General features: G+C 38.2%; 1 protein-coding gene across 1 annotated transcript; it reads right to left on the bottom strand.

Moving 5' to 3' along the window:
• Positions 1–766: 766 nt before the first annotated feature.
• Positions 767–16,705, bottom strand: PAPOLG (poly(A) polymerase gamma; the record flags this gene model as incomplete). The annotated part of the gene is made up of 21 exons (XM_010173858.2): positions 767–865; positions 1,679–1,735; positions 2,453–2,521; positions 3,416–3,654; positions 3,734–3,840; positions 4,750–4,907; positions 4,999–5,120; positions 7,803–7,912; positions 8,244–8,363; positions 10,225–10,278; positions 10,678–10,762; positions 11,072–11,192; positions 11,275–11,347; positions 11,500–11,638; positions 12,270–12,359; positions 13,003–13,114; positions 14,212–14,265; positions 15,444–15,553; positions 15,688–15,769; positions 16,406–16,472; positions 16,547–16,705. Coding segments are annotated over 21 exons (2,227 nt in total), but the record flags the coding sequence as incomplete, so codon positions are not given.
• Positions 16,706–17,603: the final 898 nt, after the last annotated feature.

Raw genomic sequence — 17,603 nt, 5'->3', positions numbered from 1 at the left:
CAGGTGGGTAGTAGTGTCACAACAGCCTTGCAATGTTTAAGCACGTCTTTAGCTGTGTGTTCTGACTTTAGCTTTACTACCCAGTGACAACAAAAAACCCTCAAGTCTCATGTTTGAGCAGTCTTAAGACAAAAATCAGGTAACATGGCATGGGATATGTCTAGCATCTCCATACCTTAATAGCATGCTCTGCTGCATTTTTCTTCAATATTTAAATTATTTATGGGCCTCCATGGGAGGCAATACTTGTGTAGTGCATGGCTGTGCTAGACAGTGGAAAGCTACTACCTGAGGAAGCTGAGCACAATTGTGATAGATGCACAGGAGTGTACGTGCCAAACGAAAAAATAATTTAAGATAAGAACAATATATGCACATGAACTAGGAAAGCACACACAAATACAAACATGTTCATACAAACTTGAAGCCAGAATGTGGTTACAGTGACTAGTTAACCCTGTTCACATACATTCTGAATCCAAGTCACAGGACAGGTTGTTTTTTTGTGGCTTTTTCAAAAGCCGTTTCAGCTAGTGACAGTTAAGACTTTTAAAAAGATTAATAAGGATAACTGTTACCAGAATATGCAAAGAGGAGTTCAAAATGAAGCAAGTATCCGACAATACTATAAAATAAGACCATGATTTTAACTGTCCAACTGCAGTATTGCAACAATAACCTATACTTTGTTAGTAACAACAATACATGTTGATAATGCAGACCACTAAACAAGTGATTAGATCGTCTTTACCTGAAGAGATACTGGTTACCCATTAAGGGTAAGTTTGATGGATCTTTTAATAATACGAATACTATTTGTTGGAACAGGAGATGAAGAATCTGGTAGTTCTTTACTGGGAAGCCTCTACAACACACAAAGAGATGACACAGAAAAGAAAGGAAGTTTTAAATTCATTAATTCAGTAGTAGCAGCAGATAAACCCTTTCTTAGGTGAATAGATCAATATTCTTTATGTAGTGAAACAGTATGGCCCAAAACCAAATATTTACAGCGAAGGATTTTTTCCCCACACCACTTTTTTAGTTCCCACCAGTTTACAGAGAAAGAGCATTTTCCTCTCTGCACACTTATTTCCTGGTATCAATTGAGATAATTACATTCCTGTGGGGCAGGAAATAAGTTGCAAGCTGCTCAACAGCGTAACAGAGGAAGCTTATTATACTTCTGACATCCATGGATCAGGAAAACAGAGTGTCTCTACTGTCCAGATTACTTTCAGTCTTATAACCCTCAATTTCACAACATTTTATATGACACAAGAGTTAAAGCCACTTACACACTTCAAAGCTTCCAAGTCTTGTCCCAGAATTAAGTATACAAGTATATACGATAAGAGCTCAGATCACCTTGGGGAAGATCTGTGAGGAGTACAGATCTTTTTGCTTTAACAAAAAAGCAAATCAGGAAACAAACTGTCAGTGTTTGAGCATATGGAAACATGGTTTTTCAAGTTCAGTAACTTGGAAACTTTGGCTTCACTTTTGTGAGTAAGCCTCTTAGGTCATTGTTCAGCTATTCAATCTGGTAGAAGCATGATGGCAAAAGCTTACCAGCTACTCAGAACCACCAAGTTTACAGGGATTAATAGTACATAAGTCTTTGTATATAAAATGAAAATTCTGCTTTACCTATGAACAAAGGCACAATAAATAATACCTGTGATCTTGATGTGTTGATAAATGGAATCAGCATGGATTTTCCTCCAAGGACACCCTAAAAAAAAGTCAAAAGGGATTTATTAGGCAGTACTGTCAAATTTATGACTCGAGAGACAGCAAGTTCTGGCAGCTAGGATACTTAAAACCAGATACATACATGCATTGACAATCTCCCTCTCATTTTTGTGGGGTGTTTTGGTTTTTTTGTATTGGTGTTCTTTGGGTTTATTGGAGGGCTTTTTTGCAGGGGGTGTGGGGAGGTGGTGGTAGTTGGGTTGGGCTTTTTTTGGCCCCTTTTTTTCTCTCTCTCTCTCCAAGCCCTATAAGCACACATACAGTATTTCAGGTATTTCAACCTTCACTCTACCAACAGGACCACACCTTGTTTTGAGGGTATACCCTCAAAAGTTTATGCTTGAGTAGCAAGCTACACTAAATACAGAGCCCTTTATCCTCCCTTTGAGAGGCCAAATGCTTTAGTCTTTATAGTAGTTTTAGTTCACATCAGTGAATTAAGTGGTTTAAAAAAAAAAATCTAATTCTAAACATGGCAAGAAGCTAAATACTACCAAATCATGTAGTAGTAACATATAAAAGACAGGTTATACAGGTGTAGTATTTGGGAAATGAAGACTGAAGTAAGTTAAATTAAAAAGCATATTTTTGTCTACATCAATACACATGCAGAGTATTTATGTGAGGTAGCCTAGGCACTAGAACAGTCCATTCAGCTTTTCGGTTAGTCCACTGAGTAAAACCACTTCAAAATTACATTTACTGTAGATCTTCTGATATCTTCTGGATTGCCACCATCTTTGAATGCTGAATTCTGGCCAGTTAACTAGTAAGAACAGAATACACACAATTAAAATAATTGCTATACTAAAATTACCTTCATATTTGGGTACAGCTTCCAAACAACACATTACATGTTTTAGTGGCCGTTCTTAAAAGAACATTTAGACAAGACTACCATTACCACACAGGAATCTCAAGACTCTCAAAAAATCTTACTACCCTAACCTCAAAATATTCAATAGTAGATCTGCACGTTGATTTTTCACAAGTGACAAAATTGAGGGTTTTTTTCTAATTGTTCTTTGCCTCTGCATCAAAAGAGAGGTCAAGCCACAAGAACAGCTACTTAGGAGATTTACATATACAGCAATAAAACAAATCAAGCATTAAATCTAAAGCTTCCACAAAACCAAGATTTAACAAGCAACTCCACACCATCATTTCAACAGTGGATGCTCATGAGTATTGACCTATCAAGTAGGCTGCTGATTTCTAAAGCAGCAAAACTATCAATAGGCATTCAAAAATCATTTGCCAGAACAAGATTAGCTCATACTTTTACATTTGTAAGACTCATATCCTCTTCATTTTGAGATTTTTTTTTTCTGAATTGTTTTAAGAACTGCTTCCAAATGAGCCAGTTCATTCAGCAACTGGTCAATGCAGTAATATCCAAGTACAGCAGTATTTGGAGACCCTGCCACTAAACCAGAAACAGTCACTAGTGCCAGATCATAGAAAAAATTTTAACAGCTATACTTTATATCCAAGACAATTTCTTGTATCTACATTAGAGTAAAACTATAATTATACTTAAATTTAGATTCCTGAATATGTTGGGGATGTATATATGGGTTTCTTCTCAGTTATTTCATTCATTCTACATCAATAATTAATACTACTTCAAACCCTCCCTGGCCTAGCCCCCTTTCCTTACCTTTTCTCCATCTATTGGTTTTTTGGGGCATTCTTCTGATGTAGGTGAATGACATCCTTTAGAGGTCACTGAATAAGGTCGTTTAGGTGGAGCATTCTTAGGATCTGTAATTGGAGTCCCACTTAATTCATGCTGTCCTTGGACAAAATGTGGTCTGAGTTGAGAAACTGCATTATGTCCTGGAACGGCATAACCAGTTAGAGGTCCTGATGTTCTTATTGCAACTGTAGACTCAATTTCTGTAGAAGACACCAAGCTTTTAGAGTTTTAGAGCCAAGAAATTAAAGACTGCATTCCACCCACTACATCAATACATACTTGAGTCAGTAACAGGAATGGACAGTCCTTTAGACACTGATGGTACAGCTACATGAGGTATCTTCTCTCTACTGTTAGCACTATTAGGTTTCTGATACACAGCATTTCTGTAAGAGTCAGACACTAGAGTTATAAAATGCTAGTTTGTAAAATACTATATATTTATTTCCAGAAAGTTCATGCAAGACAAACATCTACCTGCTCAGCTCATTGTCACAGCTCTACTAAACAACACAAACTCATAGACCACCTAGCACAAGACCTTTATTTTGCTGAATTTCAGACTACAAATTTAAACTTATTATTTTCTTTAGTGTGTCTCTACGTACTGGTTCTGTTTTCCAGCTCAGTATATCCAGCACTCTTGTGCTACTTTTAATAAATGTATCTGTTCTATGCATACATGCACCCTATTATTTTTTCCCATGCTACTCCTACAGTACCAAACAGCCTGAACACAGCAGGTATTACACATTTGGTAGTATTGGGCTAATACACTCAAGATTACATATTCCTTTTGTGCTGAAGTAGCTTATAAACAGACTGCCCAGGATGTGACAGACACTTTTACTGCCCAAGTTCTCATACTGCTCCACCAAATCAGCAGCAGCTCTAGTGTTTCTGTGGTCAAGATCAGCACTTCATTAGAACTTAATACTGCTTGGCATCAACCATATTTTTGTTAGAAAGAACTGGTACCTACACATAAAATACTCTGGCTTCCAGTTACACACTAACCTAAGGGGATTCATGTTCAAGACCAAGTAACTTCTCTGGTATCATCAAGTTGTTCTTCATTCCTATGTGTTCATGTACATCAAATTAATTTTTCAAGGATTTCTTTAACCTGTCTCCCCCCACATGCCCAAAGACGATGCCAGCTTTGCTCCCAGAATCATTATAGCCCTCCACATACTTACGATTCACATAGACTCAAACAAGAAATCCTAGACCTCGTTCACATTGTGAGTCAGTTAAAAGCAGCTTCTTCACAGTTCTAAGGTGATGGTGCTAACCTTTCTATCTGTGCTGTAGAGATGTCCAGTTTAGATATCTTATTTAATGAAGAGGAATTATATAGCTTTCTGGTTTCGATGTCTCTGGAACTGCCATGTGAAGAAATCCTTTTTCCCTTAAGACCACTAGTATTTTGACTACTATCTGGCATGCTTTGCTGAAACAACAGTTAAAAAAAAATAATTAAGTCTTCAAGTAATTATTAAAGAAAAAAAAATATTACCAGAACAGTCATATTTTTATTATACCTTCTTTCTTTTCTGAAGAGTTTCCACAGGTAAAAAAAGGTGCAGATGTTTCCTCTTCACATGAGCTGCTTCTAGCTTCATACCTTCTTTCAGCATGTTTAAATTGTTAGCCTGCCTGTAAACTACCATGAAATTTAGTACTGTAGGTTAGTGGGGATATTTACATTAGGTATTTGTCAAAGTTACATATGGTTTGTTTAGAAACAGCAAGCCTGTAGGTTTGTTCAGCCTAAATGAAGAGCAAGAAGTTTCCCGCCTAACTAAACACAAAATGCTACCCAAGCACTCCACATTTAGTCTCAAGAAGATGAATGTGACCAAAGATGCCCATTTCACATCCATTACAGACAAAATAAATAACAGCTATTTAAGTGCCAATATGTATTTATGTGCTCAGTTACAGCTGTGGTTTGCTAATCACACAGCTCACATTTGAGTTGATTTTAACCTGAAGGAGATTAATACCTCCTTAATCATTAGTTTTCTTGTTGAGAATAGAGCTAGAGGACTTTCTGAATCAACCCAGTCATGCACAGGTGATGAGAGATCAGACACCATACTCAAGATTCAGACTAATTTTTTATTTGATATTTATGGTGGTGATTGTAGTTTTCTTCTTCAGAGTTCTGTAGCATCATATGATTTCTGTAGTTGAGATGTTAAAATTTTATCTGTCCAAGAAAGTAAGACTGAATTTTAGGGACATCCAACTTATCAGAATCACCGAAATTTAAACAGGTTTTTCTTAACTGCCTGCAAACAGGCTTTGATGCAACTTTAATATGCTATACTAACACAGCACTTATTACAGAATTAATTCACACTTAGATAAGCTTATCTAACAGGTCTGTAATAACCATAACTGGAAAGTCAGCTTACTAACACAGAGAGCGCAAATCAAAGTAAGGACGTGCAACAAAAAGATTTGAAGTCTTTCTACAGGAGACATAGAAGTGAAATGAAAGCACAAATATGAACATTCACACCAATATGAACAGTTGCTTCAAAGCAATAATGTTTTTATGTAAAAGTGAGATAAAGTTCACTTAACAAAAGCCTTCCATACAGTGAGCCTTATATTCTTGAGCCCATCAACTTGAAGCTAATCTTTGTCTTCTAAAAATACTCTTTCAAAGTCAAGACACATGATAAAAAGCTTTCTTGCTCATAACTACTGGTCACTCCTACATTTGCCAAAGGATTTCACACCACTCAAGAAATACCTTTTCCATTCATTCTTGCTGGATTCAAACCCTACATCTGAAATGTCCTATAGGCTGTGCTTCACTGAACTGAGAGCACACAGCTATAATGAAGTTTGTGCATAGAAATAAAGGATTTAACATTAGTTCTAGCCTCTTAGCAGTACATAAGCCTTGTTGACATCATTGACATTTGCCTCATCATTGAAACACAGTGCCAGGGGATGTAATGTACAAGAGAAGCATCAGTATAGATAACAGCACAAGTCTGAGGAATCACCCCACCTGGCTTGAAACTCAGACAAGAGTTTTAAGGCATTTTTCTATGCTTTTCTCATATACCAAAGCACGAACTAAAAAAGGTCAGGTTTTACTGCATTTATTCTTGTTGTCTGAGCCATACAACACACAGCTCATGCTCGTACTATGGACAAACTCTTCATCAGTGCAAAAAAAAAAAAATTTTAAAGGAGACCACTGTTTAGAACTCTGTGTCCAAACACTTGTCACTTCAGAGGAATAACCCAATTTCCTTAGTTCTTCCTCATAACAGCTAGGCATGAGTCTGGCAGAGACCCCCCCAGCCCAGGCTGGGCCAGTGAGCACTGGAGAAACGCCTTTGAGAATCCATAGTTGTGAGGGGAAGGACTGTTCTGGAAAGAAGAAGGTGGAGAGAACCTGGAGGAGACACCATTGACCTGAACAAGAGACAACCATCGGCCTAAACAAAAGGACAGACAAACAGAGAGAGTTTAATTGCTTGAGGAAAAGACAGAGGCCCACACCCAGTTCACCTAATGGAGTAGGAGAAGGCAAAGGAGGTTCTGCAGCCCATGGAGATTCAACAGCGGAGCAGAGACCCACGTGTAGGCCATGGAGGACCCCACGCTGGAGCAGAGAAGCTGAGCAGGAGGGCAAGTGTGACTGGAATTGGGACCCCAAGAGTCGCTCGATGCCAGAGCAGGGGTGGACCCCCAGAGTGGGAAGTGAGTCTGCAGCCCGTGGATGTCCCCATGCTGGAGCCGGGAGCTGAGCCCAAAGAGGTCCGTGACTCCATGGGAAGCTCATGTTGGAACATCTTGTTCCTGGACTTCCATGCCGGGAAGAGCAGCAGAGGTGAACTGACTGAACCCCCATTCCCTGCCCCCTGTGCTGCTGGGGGGGAAGGTAGAGAAATGGGGAGCAAAGAGATTTGAGCCTGGGAAGAAGGGAGGGGTGGGGGAAGGTGTTGTAAGATGTGGTTGTTATATCTAGTTAGATGATTTGCAAACTAAACTGATTTTTCTTCCCCAAGTTGAGTCTGTTTTACCCGTGACCATAACTGGTGAGTGAGCCGTCCCTGTCCTTCATTCCTAATCCCGTGCCCCCTTTGTTGTGACTCCCATCCCATCTCACCAGGTGGGGGGAGTGAGTGCAGGACCACATAGTCCTACTGTGGGTCAAACCACCACATACGTTTTTAAAGGTAATCTTCTATATGTTGCTCTCTGTAGAAATATCTAATAGCTAATACCAGAAGGAAGCACAATTCACTTTGCGAAGAAACTTCCACTAGAATAAGAAAGTGAAATCCTACAAGACTAGAGCAAAACATAGGCTTACCTGTATCTGTGAATGACTGTATAACGTGTGTTAAATCAACACTAACACCTTCTGCATTTTCCACTTTCCTAAACGCAATTCCAAGAAACCACATCGACACGTATCCTCTCCTAAAAAGACAGATTCACAAATCTATCATTTAGGCACAGTTATTTGGATGCTGGCATCTACTCTCAAGGAATTAAGCAAAACAGTTTAGTTTTACACAGCAGTTAAAGATTAGAGTCAGCCCATACTTAAGTTCTCAGGGCACTTCTCTCTGAAGTTCTCCCTTCTTTAAAAAGATCTTACCTGCCGAGAGCCTTACCTGTCAGAGGCCCCCACCTACAAAACAGCAGGTACGTAACTGAACACCTCTCACAGATCAGTTAAGGTGGATGAATATAAAAGAAGTTACAAGACACTAGCCAAACTGTATTTCAGAAAAATAGTGAAACTCACTGTTTACAGAGTTCTTCGTTGCCAGGGAAACACTGTGGCTTTACATGTGCAATAGTTATAAATTCATTCCGCTCCAAGTTTCCAACCAGCACACGAATTTTAGATTCGACAAGGCCAATCCTAATAAGAACAAGAGATATTTATTCATTTTTAACTGTATCCAACACAGTAGTTATATGCCTTTTTATAATACAATGCTAATACAAAAATGCTAACCAATCAATAGGTATTAAGTTTCATTCAGCTGAGTAGATACCAGATTTTTATATCATACACACTATAGTTTGAGGGTGTTTCCAGTGACAAGTTTCTAAAGATAAAAATAAGCTTAACTTTTACTCTTAACAATTCAGATACAACACTTCAACCTATAACCTATGATGAAAATATCAACAAGAAGCAGATACCAGCACCTCTGGCTGCATTTTGAAGTGCAGCTTTTTACCCCAAAGATCAAGGAGAAGAACAGTTTAGAAAAAGCTCAAGCACAACTGTTCAATTACACCTGAGTAAAAATGCAATTCCTCCTGCATATTGATTAGTGAAAAGAGTTGACCCTCTTCTAGCCAAATTGAAAAATATAGCTCCTTTAATAAACAAGTTATCTAGTCAGTCTCATCAGAAACTTACCCAAGTAGTAAATCATGACCACAAAGGTTCTTCATTTAAATGAAGTATCAGCATTTTACCCTTTTACCTAAAAGGCTGCTAACTTTGAAAGCAGTCAGAAATCTGTACGTTCTTCTAAAGTATCTTATGTTGATGAACAACAGATGTGCTATATTTTCACAAATCCATTCAAGAGTTGGTGAACTAAATTTGTTCTTATATAGCACACAAGCTGAAGCAAGTTAATAATCTTTTTAGTTTCACCAGATGCAAAACTAAGCACCATTTGCCCCCATTTCCATCACCGCAAAAACATCAGCTTTTACTGCAGCCAGAACTTTATCATCTTTATTGTGAGATACAATAAGCTTTATTCACTTAAAAACATTCCACGTGAAAAAATATTTGGCTCTAAGCCTTCTTCCCATAACTCCTTGCTGTATACCTAACTGTTACTGACATCAAGCTGTAGCCAATACAATTTTTAGGTGAACATATTAGAAAGTTCAGGTAAAAGGTATGACCTATAGAGCTATTTTTAAACATTAAGTAAGCTGTCTTTTAGAGATAGCACAATAATTATTTGCTTTAAGGCACAAGCTGAAGTTTGAAGTATATCCAAGGTGCCCTCAGAATAGGGCTCTGTTACACAGAGCTATTTTGCTTGCTTACTTGAGCAAAGCAGGCAAAGTAAGCATTTCTTAACAGAGAATACTATCACAAAGTTAAGAACAACCCAAACATTATACTACCTTAATTCCTCACTGTTTCCCCTTATTTCTAGATTCACAGTTAGTCAGCACATTCACATAGGTTAATCAAGTTATTACTGGCGTATCTCCCTTGAGACAGTGACAAATATCATGTCAGAAGCAGTCATTTCCTCTCACTACAGTTGAGGTGGTTCTCACATTAAGTTTCACAAAGTAGATCAGCACTTCTGCCATTTACCTATCTGCTACCAAGCATGCTGGAGTGATCACTTTCAGCACTAAATGCAAGATATTTGAGCACATGACCAGATTATAACTTAGTAAATACAATTTTTCAGCATTCAGATGCTCTGTGCAGACTGTCAAGTTTCACCCAGATGAAGCAGCCTTGTTTCACTTCACTGGAGAAGAGCAAGCTCTAGAAAAGGCTGACTACATAACCAGAGCAACTTAGCATTGAGTGCAATCTAGTCCAAAATTAAATATTACATCTAGTAAAATAGTTATGAAACCAAGTCTCCTAAGGCTGTAGAAGAGCGTTCTTTAAAGTGTAGGGAGGGGTGTGTACCCCAGGGGGTGGACAAGACAATCCATTGGGGTACAGGAAGAAAATATTAGAACTTCAGTGACGTGTAAGTAACATTTAAAGCAAGACTTACCACTCTAAGTGGTGCTCTTTAGAAGAAGCAGTGGCAGTTAGCACAATGTAATGTCTAGAAGAAAAGGAAAATGAACATACTAGCTCAGGACTTTATATACCTTCAAGTGAAACCAAAACTACTTTAAATGTATAGAATATGACTTCTAGACAAAACAGATTATATCCTGTATTCAGCATGGTATTAACTGAAGAAAAAATGATTACAACCTTTAGAATTGCATTCTGCTATATTCTAAATATCATAGTTGATTTTTTCTAATAAAAACAGTATTGGTACCATAACAGTTTTTCTACCTTCCCTCTGCTTATCCTTACCAAAATTCACATGACTACCTCCAGTTTCTGAAAAACAAACATCAATGCCATCTTCTATTTAGACTGCAAGTTAAAACTCACTATGCTAACCAGTAAGTAAATAATTTCACATTCAGACAACAGATTTCATACATACTTGTATTTCTGAAAGAAATTCAGAGGCTCAAAGAGCTTCGCCCAATCAGATTTGCCTTGAAGAATGTCGTTTGTAACACCAAGACCTACAATTAAGGTTGAAAACCTTATTACCATTTTGTTTAAGACTAGCAGAGCATACTATAAACTTTACAAGATAAAGGTTTTGAACAGTAATTGACAGATCAAAAAGCAGGAACTCCCCTGACAAAATACGGGTCTACTATGACAGTTCATTGTAAAGCTGGTCCCTTATTGCGTCCAACAGGGCTACTTCCCAGAGACCTATTCTACCTAAAAGGACAGAACACCTCACAGAATATAACCAATTCAGATTGCATGGTTTCATATAGCAAGAATTATACTTTTAAATCAGTTAATGGAAAGAACTTTACCATGCTTGAATTCCTCTACCATAACTGCTCTTGTTGACGCGGACACATTGTACGTAGAGTTTTGCTGGGGATACACTGGTGTGATGATGGGCATAACGTGATGGCGGTCTGATGGGTTGACCTATGATGTTAAAACAATTTTGTTTAGCATTAGTTTAGGTTAGAAGAAAGTTTAAAGGCTTCTGAATTCAATGTCTACATACCCTTGGGTCCCACACTGGTAAATTGAGATTGTTCTCTTCCGGTGGTTTCAATACCACAGGTTTTGGCCATTCCCTATACAAGAAAAGCCAGTAAATAAGTGTGCATTTAAAACACTGCCATGTAATTCAGAGTAGGACTGAATGTTGTCAATGTAAATCTTACATAAGAACTACTTCTTGAAGTGTTACTTCTTTATGCAAAGTAAAGGAAACAATAGCTCTTACCATTTTGAGAAAACTAAGAAGAACTTGTTGACAAGAGTAGATGCCAATGCATTCGGGTAGAGCTGACATATTCTCGCTACCAGCATGGCCCATGAAACACCACCAAGAAATCCCAACATGTTTGAGTAAATGCCACGTCCTAGAACAGATACATTGTAGTTAGCCTGGAGTCTTTCACTACCCAAGCACATTCCTTCAAACTTACAGCACCAACTTCACAATCACAGAATACATAGCACACTTCAGCTTCGAAGTCAATTATTTTTGCAGTGCAATGAGGCCAAAATTGTTGGTCCTTACAGTGATGAGAAAAAAAATAATTCATTACCACACCACTTCCCAAAATACTGCTACTCTGAAACTCTGCCTACACTGCTACAGCTACTACTTCAACTTCCCTTAAGAAAAAAGTTCTGCTATTATTGTAGCATTTCCTCTAGCCACATGTGCAAACAGTATTTTCTTTTTCCTTATGTATCAAGATTTTATACTTAATTTGGCATTTTTATCATTTGTAGTCGGGTTCCTGCTACGCAATGCAGCGTCTTCTCTTGTTGGCATTCCCCTCCTCCTCACTCTACGTCCATTAGAAAAAAAAACACGCAGAATCCACCACATGGAGAGATCTTGAATCTAAACTAAAACCAGTTTTTAGTTTGAAAACTGTCATTTAAACAGCTATCCAAAGCTGAAGGACTTCTAATTGTTTTGTTTTTCAGCATGAGGTGCCTCTGAAAAGTTTAAAGATCATGAAAAGTCACATTACTCACGTTTTGCCCACAGTTTAATGGTACGGAGCGCTAGCCGAAAATTCTCTTTATTTGGCACTAGACGCAGTATCTCGTCAGTAACTCTGCAGCCTGTACAAAAAAAAGGACAGAAGATCTGAGTAACAGGTACAAGTCAGTTTTATGCTATACTGGATAGCTTACAGTTTAACATTCAAGTCTATAAAAGCAAGTTTGGATTATTTGCTTTGTATTACCTTAAAAGTTATAGATTACACATAACATTCAATATCATTTCAGGTAACTGCTGCCCTCAACAGCTTTTTTTATAGTTTAGACTACAGCCAACAATTTTTAATAAGGCTTTTCTACAGGATCCCAAAAGCTAAGCTAGGCTTCTTTCAACAGCCATGAACAATTAAACCACTCAGTATTAAACAGCAAGCAAGTTCGGCTTCAGGTATTTTAAATATCCTTATTTTGTTTTATGAACTACAACGCATTCTTCTCTATCAAGTGCTCTACCTATTCATCTGAAGCAGTTTCTGTGGCAAATTGGAACAATACACACACTCTGATCAAAGAAACATGAAATACAGGTCTATCTAAACACACAGCTCCTTGAAACATCTATATTTAAGCCCACCTGCCACCTCCTCAGACCTGAAGTATACAGGAGATCAGTTTCTGCATCTTGTACAGAAACTTTGGTTGTGTAATGTGCATTCTCTATCAATTTTAGTAACACTTTTTAAAGATGCTTAAAGATGCTTACCATTTAAGCTCCGTATGCATCTTATGTCCAAGCTTCTCAGATATGAATCATCTTCAAGATCAAGATTATCAGAAACAGTTTGAACAGACAGTCTTGCAAACACAAGATCAATCTTGAGAGGGAAAAAAAAAAGTGCCAACCCTCAGGTTAGAATGCTGCACTGTTCATGAACAGCACACTAGTGGGGCACAGTTAGTCAAGTCTAAGAAGTGGTTAACATTTTTATTTAGAATCACATGACTATAGATACATCTCCCAAGAGATTTATTTGCTAGAAAAGTCAAGAAAATTGCTAGAAGTTCCATATTTTATTTACAGAACCTTGATTGCATCCCCATCTTCTTTTTAAGCTAGGGAAAGGAAGGAGTTTTTTGAAGTTGGAAAGATACTCTAAACTTAGAATTTCCATTAAAAGGGACTTAAAATTAATCATAGAATTAAGATAAGTTCAATCACCTCAACTATACTTCAGCAAAGGAGAGAGCGTTTTCTTTATGCAGTAAACCCTTTTGATCCTGAAATATCTGGTTTTTAGTACAGTCTGAGGCAAGAAAATTATTCTGTGAATGTCTGTACCAGATCAAGGCCACAAAAAGGTCACTGAGTAAGTGTCTTCATGATAGTGCTTATCAAGCAGTAACTTGCTTAGGTACTACAGCATGCAGTTCTTTATTCCCTGTATAAGATGTATTCAAGATACAAGGATTCCTGCAGCTGACAAACCTAGGCAGGAGTCAAATGAGTACTTTTAATTTTCATTTTCCAGATTGTTTGTCTCATAACCTCTTTTTTTATTTGCAAAAAAATATTTAGTCTGCTCACGATCCATACTGTGAACTATATGCAGCCCTTTGTAGAAAGCTAGCTTGTCAGAGGTAAGAAGGGTTGGCAAGGACACTGCCTCTGCTCACCCTCTGCACAGTCCTTGCAAGATAAATGCTATTCAAGTACCCTGGCAGGTTTAGAAAAAGCTGTCCCTGATGTTCCCATGCCTACCAGGCCTCCTAGGGGCTTATTTTCTTATAAGTTCCCATTCTACTGCAATGTCTTCTCCTGGGATAGGTTGTGGTCACACTTTAATTACAGTTTCCTAAATACACTTAGGATACCAATAACCTTCCAAAACAGGACAGTCACAGGCGCCTGGAAAAGGTATCCTATTTCAAAGTTAGAAAAAAATTTACTCAAATAAAAAATTGAAACACTTACCTCAATGCCATCAAACTCAAATTTGATAACTGGTACATATGCATCTTCAACTGCCTATAAAGGAGAGGAAAACTGCATAAGAAACCACCTTTTGCTACTTTAAAGTTTTTCCTAAAACATGATACAATCTAGAATGTACACTGCTGAACTACTCAGTATCAAGATTAAGTTGTTTCTGAACCAACAAAATTGTTTATAAGCTGCAAGCATTATAGCACTAATACGTTACTGTTACTAACCTTAAAAAGTTATTTAGCCAAGAGATTTGGAGGCTGATCATGTATTATAACGAACACAGCGCACAGTGAGCCAGTGGTGGTGAGGTACTTACCTTGATGAGGAAGAAAAGTATGAAGTTTCTGTAGCTATCTTACTCCTGGTAACATCCAGAGAAATCTAAAAAATTCTGACCACATTTGACAGTGCACACTAGTCTCCCCTATTTTTTGTTTTCTGCTGTGCCTGAGATACCATTAGATACTTTATGGGATGGTTTTCAGTTTTGTAGAGCACGTGTTAGAACTGTGCCTCAGCCCACTGTGAGTCCGTTTTCAGGTGACAGTCACCTTAAGGAAGGCTCATTAGCTATGCACATGAAGTCTTTCAAAACATCTGCACAAGGAAGACGAGGCTAAGGGAAACTTCTGAGGAGCTCAGCTGCACATGCAAGGTACACAACATATGCACCCAGGGGTGACTTTACAAAGCAGTTTTGTATGTTCACAGAACAGCTCCTACCAACTTTCTGTAAAGCTGACAGCGTGCATCCCCCTTCCAAAGTCTCAGGCTGAGTAGCCAGAGAGGAACGTGACCAAAGAATGAATTAGAGGTCCTAAAGTACATCCAGAGGAACTCCATGGCAAAGGTACTAACAGAAGCCTTTCCGCATCACCTTCAACTTCCCTTTCTCTTCCCGCATGCCAGTACGGTATTTCCAAGCCCCTTACTACACCTAAGGTTAAAGCAAGGCTCCTAGGGACAACTTACATAGCTGACTCATTCCCAAACCATGGGTAGGGGAGAAGTCTACCACAAATATTTTTATGTGACATACAGTCATTGGGGAAAGGAACCAAAAGCTTTACTTCAACATTTTCATGCTACGTAAAATAGTATTTTAGAATTATTTTTTAAATTTTGGTTTGTAAGACATTCACTAGGAATACGAGTCTTTAACGTGAATATTCTTACTGCAGAGGTTGCACAATTGATCAAGGAGAGAGCTTACTCACTCTGAGATTCTTTATTTCCTCCTGATGTCTTAATTTTTCAAAAAATGATTGAAAAAAATCCGACCTTTCCACATGTCTAGGAGCAACACAAACAGCATCTATGTCAGCACCTGCAAAGAGATTCCATTTCTTCCATTATTGTTGGAAGTCACTTTCAAACATTAGAACTACAGTATTATTTTATAATTTTATAATTATTTTTATATTATTTTAGAACTATTTTTTATTATATTAGAACTTCTACCTTTAGTGTGTACTCCAAGTCTGTAAGAACCAAATGTAAATATTTTGCCACCAGCATTTGCTGCTACTGAAGGGGGAAGTTTCTGTGGGGAGAAGAGAAAGTTTACTTTATATTATAAAGATACATGTTGACCTATGTGCAAGTTTAATTAACATACAAGTTATTTAGAAAGACTACAACAGCCTCCATAAACAATGTCTTCTCAACTCTAGTAGACTGATACTGTTTTTTCTGAAGCAAGTGCTTGCAACTTAAAAAAAAGTATGAGTAATGTAGTAGTCCTTTTATTATTTTACACAAATGAAGACCTATTATTAGTCTTCCCTGCAGCAGCTGCACATAAATTAACACAATTTCAGAGCTATACAAAAGGTAAGTCTAATGTAATAATTTCAAACTAGATTGAGTGCTGTAAGCTGTTTGGGGCAAGCTTAGTGCCCATTTATCATTTATCTCACCCTACAATACATTGTTTCAGCTTTCTTAGCTGCTACTAGTCTACTTATAGAGCCACTTCAAATTTATTCGGTGCTCCAAAAACTTCAGAATTGTGATCTGAAGTATCTTTTATTCCTTATTTCAATGGCAGTAACTACAGCTGTACTGAATACTTAAGAAAGTTAAAAGTTGAACTTTAGCACAAATCCTAGTAGTATGCCCTTTAAAATAAATAAAAAGGCTTCAGTTGTTTCGATAAGAACATATAAAAAATGCTTACCTTGCTCTGACCAAGCTCTGAAATCCACTCTTTGACCAAGTTATTCAGTTTACCAAGAACAACTTGCCTGTAAAAAAACCCTCATGTTAAGTTTGCCCTAAAAAACTCAAGAGGTTAACAAATTTTACAGTTGTGTTATACCTGTGATTCAGTTCTTCCTTATCTTCAAATACCCCAAATGGCTTCATTGCTTCAACTAGCTTCTGAGTATGAATGTAATCTATATCCTTAGGAGGAGCCAAGCTAATCGGAGAGGTAATTCCATAGTGCCTTTGAGGCTGGTTCTGCCGCTTAGAAGTACTGAGGGAGAAAATAAAATACTGAAGATTGCACAAAAAAAAAAAAACCACAAAAACCCCAATAAACACACCATACTGGAAAACACCCTTCAGCTTACAGGTTTCCAAATCAACTTCTGCTCTTTTACCCAACATTAAGATAAACGAGGGAAAAAGAAAAAAAAAAAGCTGCTTGTGATTTTTAGATAACTTGACCTAATTTGTAAGTCACAACTACTTAAAAAAAAAACAAACCCAAACATTTGTGAATATAAGAAAAGATACAATTTTCTGCCAACCATATCCTGGGCTGCATTAAGAGTAGTGTGGCCAGCAGGTTGAGGGAGGTGATTCTCCCCCTCTACTCCGCTCTCATAAGGCCCCACCTGGAGTGCTGTGTCCAGTTCTGGAGCCCCCATCACAAGAAAGACATGGACCTGTTAGAACGAGTCCAGAGGAGCCACGAGGATGACCCGAGGGCTGGAGCACCTCTGCTGTGAGAACAGGCTGAGAGAGTTGGGGCTGTTCAGCCTGGAGAAGAGAAGGCTCTGGGGAGATCTTACAGCAGCCTTCCAGTACCTGAAGGGGCTACAAGAAAGCTGGGGAGGGACTTTTTACAAGGGCATTTAATGACAGAACAAGGGGAAATGGCTCTAAACTGGAAGAGGGGAGGTTTAGATGAGATATTAGGAAGAAATTCTTCACTGTGAGGGTGGTGAGACACTGGCCCAGGTTGCCCAGAGAAGCTGTGGATGCTCCCTCCCTGGAAGTGTTGAAGGCCAGGTTGGATGAGGCTTTGAGCAACCTGGTCTAGTGGGGGGTGTCCCCGCTGATGGCAGGGGGGGGTTGGAACTGGATGATCTTTAAGGTCCCTTCCAACCCAAACCATTCTATGATCTTAATAGAACTTATTTGAGCAA

Source organism: Antrostomus carolinensis, unplaced genomic scaffold (genome assembly GCF_000700745.2).
Source record: "Antrostomus carolinensis isolate BGI_N321 unplaced genomic scaffold, ASM70074v2 scaffold2688, whole genome shotgun sequence".
Lineage (NCBI taxonomy): Eukaryota > Metazoa > Chordata > Aves > Caprimulgiformes > Caprimulgidae > Antrostomus > Antrostomus carolinensis.
Note: the sequence above shows the minus strand (reverse complement) of the source record. Positions and strands in the feature narration are given on the sequence as shown.